General features: G+C 60.6%; 2 protein-coding genes across 2 annotated transcripts; one reads left to right on the top strand and one right to left on the bottom strand.

The window, feature by feature from the left end:
* Positions 1-268: 268 nt before the first annotated feature.
* GRM2 (glutamate metabotropic receptor 2) lies at positions 269-8,764 on the bottom strand. The gene is made up of 6 exons (XM_072347459.1): positions 8,645-8,764; positions 5,855-6,470; positions 3,126-3,963; positions 1,549-2,612; positions 1,203-1,377; positions 269-991 (listed from the first exon to the last, which is right to left on the bottom strand). Exons 2-6 carry the CDS (start codon positions 6,353-6,355, stop codon positions 918-920), a joined length of 2,652 nt encoding a protein of 883 aa, XP_072203560.1. The 5' UTR covers positions 6,356-6,470; positions 8,645-8,764; the 3' UTR covers positions 269-917.
* IQCF6 (IQ motif containing F6) lies at positions 5,036-5,556 on the top strand. The gene has a single exon (XM_072347460.1). The coding sequence runs from the start codon at positions 5,072-5,074 to the stop codon at positions 5,456-5,458; it is 387 nt and encodes a 128-aa protein (XP_072203561.1). The 5' UTR covers positions 5,036-5,071; the 3' UTR covers positions 5,459-5,556.
* Positions 8,765-9,617: the final 853 nt, after the last annotated feature.

Here is a 9,617-nt window from a genome sequence, read left to right as displayed (position 1 = left end):
GGGGCTCTGTGTCCTACACAGGACCCCAGTGTGCTCACAGCTACTACTCGTTGTCTGCTCTTACAGGTCCCTACCAGCTGCATCCAGCTCATCAAGGAGCAGGGCATGGTATCAGGTACAGTGGCAGCACAAGGCTGGGGAAGCACACAGAAGTGCAGCCAGGCCCCCATCTCTGTCCTGGGCATACACTGAGCCCTTCCCAAAGCTCAGCCAGCCCTGGAGAAAGGCTGAGAAAAGAAAAAGGGGGGGGAAAAAAAGAAACCCCAAACAACAAAAACCCACTTTATTTACATAAATTACAAAAGAAAAGAAAATAATAAATAAATAAATCTCGGGCACAGAAAAAAAAATCTACTCTTAGGAAGGGCTCGTCCCCCTGGGGCCCCATTACTCAACAGCCCTCTGAGCCCCTTGCCAGGTGCTGCTGGGGTCTGCAGTGCCCCAAGGCATGGAGCGGGCATGTGTTGGGGCTCCTGCCCCTCTGCCACCATGGGATGGGAGCATGGAGAGCTCCTCAGGGACAGGGAAGTGGCTGGGATCCTGCAAACCCAGGAGTTCAAATGAAGAGGAAAAGTGCCACAGGTGCAGGTGTGGGGGTCCAGGTGTGCTGGGGAGGCTGGTGTGCTTGGCTCATCTGAGGGGGTTGTGACACTGAAGAGAAAGCGGGGTGGGTGAGGGCAGCGTGCTGTCAGTGGGGCTCTGCGTGGAGGAGGGGTATGGTGGGGCATGGTCAGGGCAAGTGAAGCGTGATGGGCAGTGCAGCTCAGTGCAAGGGAGCAGGGGATGGGGCTGCACACTGCTGATGGGCACGAGGGATGAGTGCTGTGATGCTGGGGCTGGGCTGGGGGCTGCTTTCCTGCTCCTCCAGCCCCTGCTCTGGGGCTGCTGCTCCCTGGGGTATGGCTTCCCCCCAACCTTCACAAGGATGACGTTGTGGAGTCCACTGCCTCGCGGCCGTTGCACACTGTGGGCACGTACTGTGAGGCCGAACCTGGTGGGGAAAGGCACCAATGATGAGAGGATGGATCCAGCAGCAGCACCCACCCGGGGTATCCCAGTGAAGTGACGGACCCCCAGGAGCAGCTCTGGGGTGGGCTTGGGATGGGGCAGCCAATCCCTTGGGTGCTGCAGCACCCCTACATGCAAAGCAGGTTCCCCCTCCCAGCTGTCTCCCTGCCCCTTCCCAGCTCAGCTGCACTCACCATGGGACTGGCTGGAGCTGGCGGCCACCATGCTGAAGCGTGCTGTGCCCACACGGTGGCTGGCCACGTTCTTCTGCGGCTGGAAGAGTATGATGTGGAGCTTGGGGGTGAAGAGGCAGCCAAGGACCACCGTGCCGCTGAGGCTCACTGAGATGCACATGGTGGTGGTCTGTACCTGGAGGCAGAGGGGTGAGCGTCACAGGTGCAGTAGCATCACAGGCCCAGGCAAGAGCGTGGATGGGGCCCTCATCAGCCCTTTCCCAGACCCTCCCAGCCCTGTGCTGCCCCAATTATGTGGGCTGCTCCAGTTGGGCCCCATGGGAGTCCCCAGAACTCAGGCTCTTACTCGGTAGTCGCTGGAGGTCACGTAAAAGATGGGCAGGAAGGCCAGCCAGATGATGCAGGTCGTGTACATGGTGAACCCAATGAACTTGGCCTCATTGAAGTTTTCGGGGCATTTCCGTGTCTTGAAGGCGTAGACCGTGCACAGGACAATCAAGAGGACGTTGTAGGTGAGCGAAATGAGCATGTTGGAGTCACGGTTGTTGCACTTGAGGGTGACGATGTACCTCTTGTCAGGCTCAGTCTCCTTGCCTGTGCCGGGGGTCTCCACCAGCAGCCAGATGATGACGATGACCAGCTGGCAGGAGATGAGGGCCATGCAGATGACCACCTGTGACATGGGGCTTATGAAGCGAGGGCGCTGGACCCCCTCCTTCACCCCACTGAAGATCCTGGCAATGCGATTCGTCTTGGTCAAGAGGGCTGAATAGCAGACAGCAAAGGACGTGCCCAGCCCCAGGCGCCGGAGCGTGCACACCTCAGTGGAAGGCTTCGCAATGAAGATGAAGGTCATGCTGTAGCACATGAGGACGCCAGTCAAGAGAATGTAACACAGCTCCCGTCCGGAGGCCTTCACAATGGGAGTGTCGTTGTTCTTCATGAAGACACCGAAAACAAAGAGAGTGGAGATAAATCCCAAACAAGAGATAGTGACGGGACCGATGGCCCAGACGTCTTTCCAACGGATGTACTCCTGGGGCAACTCATAGCAGCCATTCAGGGTCTCATTGGGCCAGTAACCCAAACCACAGTCCATGCAGGTGAACTCATCCAGCAGGTACTCGTAGGGCTGGCAGGGGATGCAGATCCAGCAGCAGATGTCTCCTGGCTGCATGCTCTTGATCTCGTTCTTCTTACACGGATCACTACATTGGGACACTGGGATGGATGTCTCTGCCCAGGGGATGAGGCTGGTGTTGAGGATGAGCCCCTCGGCCCAGTAGCCCACCTTCTGGTACCGGTACCGCCCATCCGTGCGGTGGTAGTTGAAGATGTTGTAGCGCCCAATCCCGTCACCGTAACGGTCAAATCGAACAACGCTCTCAGTGTCTGCTGGCCTGAATGGAGCTGGAAGGAGGAGAAAGGGAGATGGTCGCTGTGGGGACGGCTGGCCCACGTGGCCATTGGGTGGGAGCATGTTCACTCCCACAGGGATGCAGGGGGGAAACACAGCCAAGAGACTATTTCCAACCTGTCCCCTTGCCTCCATGCCCAGAATGCAGCATTATTCTTTGGGATTGTGAAAGCAGTGGTGCAGAGTGCTCTCACCATGCAGAGGGGTCTGCATAGCCATGCAGTGTCGCTGCCCCCCAAACCTCAATGGCTCTGAGTGGTACACAGGGTTCAGCCCAGAGGGGATGATGGTTCTGACTGACCTCAGAGCTGTGGGGTCCTGATCGAGGCTGTCCCTCCAGCTTAGTCCCTGAGAGGTGACTAAATCAATCACAGAGCAATGGCTGAGGTCTCTGAGGAGAGACTGAGACCTCAAGGAGGAGAGTGAGAGTGTGACTTCCTTGCTCCTCCCTGCCCCTCCACCCATTCAGTTGTGCAGCCAAGCCCCATCTCCACCTCTGGACTCACCATTAAAATTAACATTGAGCATGAAATCCTTGTAGAACCTCTTGCCATTGACAGGCTTCATGGAGTCGCAGAGCTTGGTGGTGTTGGGGCACAGAGCCCGGTGCATGTTGTGAAGCGAGTGAGCCATGGCATAGACCGCATTGACCACAAAGGTGATCTTGGACTCTGGCTCAAACTTGCCCGTCTTTAGGGAGTACCGGCTGCAGTCCTGCGTGTGGAGGCTGCACTTGAACTTTTGCTCCCAAAACTCCCGAAACCAGGGATTTCGGCTGTTGTTGTAGGGGTGGAGGTTGAGGAAGTATGAGGCAAACTCCTGGATGGGGTACGCTGCCAGCTCAATGGTGATGGCTCCCTCCGCCACCGCCTCGCTCCCCGCCACCACGCTCTCCAGGGCCCCCCACCCATCGCTGGCCACCCATACAAAGGAGACATTGGCTCTGTGGGCAGCTGCCAGCAGCTCCCGGGCATCCTCACTGCGGGTGAAGAGCACGACCACCCTGGCGTTGGGCTTCTGCAGCAGCGCCCGCACCACGCCATCGTAGGTCTTCTTGTTCATGGAGCGTCCCACCTTCTCCGAGGTGGCGATGCAGATGTTGCGCATGCGGGCTTCTTGCTCAAAGGCCTCGATGCCCGTCTCGCCGTAGTCGCCCTCTGAGGCCACCGTGGAGACGTAGGTCCAGTTGAAAAAGCGGAGGATCTCCGACATGGCTTTGGCTTGGTAGAAGTCGGGTGGGACGGTGCGGGCAAAGTAGTCGTAGCGGGACTTGTCGCTGAGTTTGGCGCTGGTGGAGGCGTAGCTGATCTGCGGGATCTGGAAGAGCCGCAGCAGGTTGGCGACCTGCATGGAGGGGAGAGGTGAGCATGACCAGTGGGGATGTGGCCCCACAAGGGGCGTCCCCTGGGAGCACCCACTCTTAGACACAGTGGCAACCCCAACCTGGAGGCTGGGGGACCCCAGTGCCCAGAGGTCAGATGGACACAGGTCATCCAAGCCTTCAGTCCTGTGTTGGAACACAGGGAATTGTGGTTGTCCCAGAGCTGGGGTGTAATGCTATTCCCTGGGTATCCTACCAAGGACAGCATAGAAGAGGTGGAAGGAACATCTCTGTGTGTCCATGACCACCAAAGGCTGTGGCACTTCCAGCCCTTGGTACCCAGCAAAGGGCCTTGGGGTCATTTACTTACAGAGGTTTCTCACCCTGCAGTCCTTGTGTGTTCCTGCTCCTTGCAGCCTCCACTCATTTCCTTTTTATTTATTTATTTTTTTCCATTATTATTTTTATTAAGGTTTTATAGTCTCCCCTCTGAGATTCAGAGTGGGAGTAAATGGATTCGTGGCAAACACTGAAACTGCACCGCAGGCGAACGGAGCGATGCTCATCCACGAGCACAAAGCTGGTGCCCGCAGGGCTGGGGGGGCACATTGGGCACAGTCCCACTGAGCCCCGTGGGCCTGACACTGCAATTGACTGCCGTGGCCATTCCTTCCCCTCGTTATCTTCAAAAGAGAGAGAGCCCCGCTAATGAGACTGTTAGAAGCCACGGCTCTTGGCTCTCGCAGCCCGCATGCAGCTCTGCTTCCCATGCAGGAGATGCAGCTTAATTAACGTGGACAAATGCTATTAGTGGCAAATCGCCCTAATGGCACAAAAGTCCCACAGGGCAGTGATGCTGCGGGGACATCAAAGGATGTGGGGCTGTCACCACCTGGTGACTCCATTGCATCAGGCAGCCCGGGACCATGGTTCTCCTGTCCCGTGTGGGGTTTTCAAGGCCATTCTGACATCAGGAGGTGTCGCTGCCCCCCCCGTGGGCATTCTGCACCCAACCTGGAACCCATGGAGACACAGGTGAGCTGGCCCGCACTCCCTGGGAACAGCTGATCCCCAAATCCCATCCCAACCCATGGTGCTGCCACTGAGGCTGCCCGTGTTCTGTCCCTGCAGATGGACCCCAACACGGCCGCGGCCGTGGCCATCCAGGCGTGGTGGCGAGGGCAGCTGGTGCGGAGGGCACTGCTGGTGGCGGCCAGCAGCGCGCGGCGCATCCAGGGTTGGTGGCGACGGGTGGACAGCCAGCGGAAGGAGCAGCAGCGCCTGTGGGTGCTGGCAGAGTACATCAGGATGGAGCGAGCCATCGTCCTGCTGCAGGCTCAGACCCGGGCGTGGGTGATGCGGACGGAGTACAAACGCTGCCAGGAGGCCGCCCGCACCATCCAGAGCTGCTGGAGGAATTACATGCAGCGCCAGGCTGGATGCTGCACCGAGGATGTGGATCTGCACATTGATATTGTCCTGGGAGTTCCAGGTGACTGTGGAGCCCAGAGTGAATAAAGCGCCATCCACATGGAGGGATGGCTGCTCCCGTGGATGCTGACCCCTGTGTTTGTGGCCAGTGAGGCCGGGAGCACTGCAGTAAACAAATGGGTCCATCTGAGGGGCTGACACCCCCCTACTGCTGCTGGGGATGGAGCAGCATCCCATGGCATCGGGGCGGCATGCACCCACCCAACCCCAAGCAGCTTTGAATGGTTGATTTCCTTAGCAGATGCTGAGCTCCCTGACATGCAGCCCAGCACAGAAGTGGGGCCAAGGAAAGGGATGGGCTCCATCCTCCCCAGCTCCAGGGTGTCCCCACCCGGTGAGGGCTGAGGTTTGGCAGCTCTACAGCCAGCATATGCCCTCTGCCACTTCTGCCCATAGCCCAGGCTCTTATCTTGCAAGGGGTACCTGGATGGAAACATCGCTGTAGGAGCCCCCGATGACACCGGTGATGGCCGTGGGCACGTCATCATGGACAGCGTAGGAGCCGTCGGGGCAGATGTGCTCAGAGCCATCCACTCTGGTCAGCGATGCACGGACAAAGTCGAGTGACTGCTCGAGAGCATAGGTGTCCTTGGAGCAGGTGTCCAGGATGTGGGCACCCAGCCTCACCCCCGGCAGGATGCTTGGGTCCTTGTTGATCTCATCCAATGCAAAGAGCATGGCCTCGAGGCGCTGGATGCCCCGGTGCTCATTGATTTTGCCACAGTCTTCACTCCCCACTCCTTTCTCATGGACAGGGAAGAGCCCCCCGATGACCAGGTCCCCCTCAGTGCTGATCTCTTTCTTGCCGTGGGTGGAGACATACCCGGCAGCCAAGCAGGAGGCCAGGTGCATCAGCCAGAGCCAGGCAGCAATGGGGACAGCCATGGGGTGTGCTGGTGCCAGCTGGGGACCCACACGCCCCATGTCACCCAGTGCTGCCCGTTAAGGTGAGGGCAGCCAGGGCCCCGGCATCGGGTGTGGGGATGGAGCAGCGTGGTTGTGGCAGGGAGTCGTGCTGCCCTGATGGAGCCCTCGGCACCTGGAAAAGCAAAGGGAAGAGGCACTGGGTCGGCAGGTCATGGGATGAGCTGGGGCTGCCCACCTGGGAGCTGTGAGGAGATGCTCAGGGTTGCTGAGCATGGGCAGCATGCAGGTGTTTTGTGTCCCCACTAGCCCACGTCTCCCCCAGGAAAGATACCCATAGAGAGCTGAGCAGACGTGACAGCTCCAGCAGCAACCCAGGACCTGCAGGATGTAGCAAGTGACACAGATGCGGGCAGACACGCAGGGCTACCCTGGCTGCCCAGCTCCCCGGGATGAGCTGGCACGTGCAGAGAGGCAGGCAGGCAGTGCTGCAGCGGTTCCAGGCAGTGCAGCCTAGTGGGGGATAGCTTTTCTGGCCTGTAAAGCATTGGGAAAGGAGCCAGGGATGTCACCCAGGGGCTGGAGCATCAGCCAGAGCAGGGACTAAGGCAGACTCGATACCAGATCAGAGCCCCCCGACCCCAGTGCCACCTGCTCGGCCAGGGCCAGCTGCTCCGTCCCAATGCAAGGGGCACAGCTGTGCTCCCACCCCATCCAGCCCCCAAGTCCCACCCCCACTGGGTGCCAGCTCCATCCCGCAGTGCTCTAGAGGCTGTTCTCTCACCACCGCCCCTTCCTTCCTCGTACACTAAATTCAGAGATTTCAGTAGAAGTGAGAGCCAGGTTTGCTGGCTCCCTCTGCACAAACCACGGAGGAGCTGGGGAATCAAAGGCTTTTGCAACAGACAGGCCTTTTTTTGGCAGTAAATGAGGTCCCCTCAGAGATGAGTTGTCTTTTCCCACACCATGAGAGAGATTTGTTTCCCGTTTAAAGTCAGCTGCTGGAATCCCACAGGGCCAGGGCTTCAGGGGCTGTGAAAGAAGGAGACCCCCGCAGCCTGACAGCCCCAGCCCCAGGTGGCGGCAGCTCACAGGGGGCTCCAGGTGAGACCCATCTGAGGAAGGGCACCTTCAGCTCTCCCAAAGGACGCTTCCAAAATCATCAGCTCCATCAGGGAAGCAGAGATGTCTGCGGCCATCCCTGCAGCTGCTCACTGGGCTGATATGGTGCTGGGGAGAGACCGGCCCCCGGGAACATCTGGAGAACATCTGGGAGTGTGAAGCCCTTGACTAGGCAGAGCCTCAGCTGCCCCAGTGGCCACAGTGCTTTGGGAAGGCTCTGCCAGCTTGCAACCTCCCTCTACCCAAAAGCATCAGCAATCAGGGATGTTTACATCACCCAGTTGGTCCCGTGACCCCTGGAGCACCCTGACACCTGCACATGCAAGGAGGGCTCTGGTTGCTGCCTTGATTTCAGGAGGGGACACACATCCAGCTGCAGACCCTGCAGCTTTGCAGCCAGGACCTGCGCTGGGCTTGACACTGTGCATGCAAGCATGCACCCGTGCAAGGTGCATGGGCAATCACTGCGCAGGGGCTTGCACACCAACACCATGCACTCTGCAGGCACTCCTGTGCAGAGGTACTGTTTGTGCTCACACCTGCAGCATGCTGATAATGGGTCCATGTCCTGCACAAATCCACACATGTGTACAAGAGTTGCACGTTGAAGGGCACACATGCCATATGGCCACACACGCGTGTGCACAACGCCAGGAGCAGGGTGACACCTGGAAGCGCCTCCAAAACCTCCTCACTTTGGGTCGACCCGTACATTCCAGCCACCGGGCTTCTCCCGTCCAGCCCGAGGGAGCAAGAGGGGAGGATGCAAAGAGCAGCTGGCAGAGCATCAAGGTGCCCCTGCCCCGCGGCAGCACCTGTGCGCTCAGGGAGGATGCGGGGTCACCCGTGCACCCAGCCGGCCCAAAGCACCCCAGTGGCCGGCAGTCCCCGGAGCAGCGAGCGAAGGGCAGGCTGTGTCTGGCCCGGCACCTGCCGCGCTGTCACCTCTGCGCCCCGGCGCCGCGCACCCGGAGCCGCAACTGGACGGGCTGGTGGCCACGGCGCCTTCTCCGGGGATCGCGGCGAAGCTCCCGGGTAACCCGCGGCCCCCGGCACCGTGCCGGCCCCCCCCGCCTCCGTTCACCTCCCTCCGCGCCGCGACTCCCGGCACCGGCTGCGGGCGCTGACCGCGGTGCCGCGGCCCCGACGGCTCCCGGAGCGGCCGCCCCCCACTCTCCGGGCACCGCCGCTCGGGCGGCCCGAGGCCACGAGATCCGCAGCTCTTACCTGGGCCCGGCGGGGCTGCGCAGAGAGCCGGTACCGCTGCCGTTTCGGAGCTGCTGCTGCCGCCCGCCTCCCGCCGCCGCCGCCTCTGACACTCCGCCAGCCCCAGCCCGGCGGAGCCGCTCCGCCCCCGGCCCCCGCCCCGGCCCGGCCCCGGGCAGCGGCACCCCGCTGGGCAGCGGTCGGGACACGGGCAGAACGGGCGGCACCGCGGAGGTACCGAGAGACTCCTGGGGCGCAGCTCGGCCCCCGCGCCCCGAGCAGCCCCCGCCGAGCACGGGGGTCCCACCTCGGCTGCAGCCCCGCTGCTCACGGCCGGCACCCAAGCGCCAAACCCTGGGTGATGTTCCCCGGGTGCCCCCCCCCTCCAGCTCGTAGCGCAGAACCTGCAAGGGGGCAGCTCGGGCTGTAGTTGGGTTTCGAGACCTTGACGGACTCCACCGTTTACCCCAATTCTTCCCGCAGCCCTTCGGCTGCCCAGCACCCCACTTTGCTGCACCCCGGCCCTCCCCCCCGCAGTGTTGAGCCGGCAGTTTGACTGGCCCCAACTCCCAGCAGTTCTGAACTGGGGACATAACCCAGGACATCCACAACAAAGCTCCCCCTCGGCTCTCCTGCAGCACCAGGACTCTGCTGCTCCCAGCACTGGATGGGGCAGCACTCTGGCAGTGCCTTTGCTTGGGGGAGAGCAAAGTGGGACCAGCACGGCCAAAACCCGAGGTTCCAGCCCAGCACATGAGGCTCACACAGTCCTGGCACCCAGCAGCAACCAAATCCCACCAGGAAGCATCCAGGCTGCTGCTGCTTCAGCATTGCTGGCAGCAGGGGGACAAGAGCGAAGATCCCCCACCCCCCGTTTTCCATGGGGTTAAGGGGACAAGCAGGGTTAGGAGCTGCCGTCTGCCTCCAATCCCCACAGAGACTCAGCATGAATATTTCAGGGGGCTTGGCTGTTTTGTAATAAGCAGCAATAAAG

Source organism: Excalfactoria chinensis, chromosome 12, assembly GCF_039878825.1.
Source record: "Excalfactoria chinensis isolate bCotChi1 chromosome 12, bCotChi1.hap2, whole genome shotgun sequence".
In the NCBI taxonomy this organism is placed as follows: domain Eukaryota; kingdom Metazoa; phylum Chordata; class Aves; order Galliformes; family Phasianidae; genus Excalfactoria; species Excalfactoria chinensis.
Note: the sequence above shows the minus strand (reverse complement) of the source record. Positions and strands in the feature narration are given on the sequence as shown.

What these genes read in the sequence shown, in the direction of transcription:
- GRM2 (XM_072347459.1), bottom strand. Translation starts at nt 6,355, where the DNA reads ATGGGGCGTGTGGGTCCCCAGCTGGCACCAGCACACCCCATGGCTGTC. An exon ending in ACAGCGATGTTTCCATCCAG is followed by an intron (nt 3,964 to 5,854) that starts GTACCCCTTGCA and finishes CCCTCCATGCAG; the next exon opens with GTCGCCAACCTGCTGCGGCT. An exon ending in CAGCTCCAGCCAGTCCCATG is followed by an intron (nt 992 to 1,202) that starts GTGAGTGCAGCT and finishes TTTCCCCACCAG; the next exon opens with GTTCGGCCTCACAGTACGTG.
- IQCF6 (XM_072347460.1), top strand. Translation starts at nt 5,072, where the DNA reads ATGGACCCCAACACGGCCGCGGCCGTGGCCATCCAGGCGTGGTGGCGA.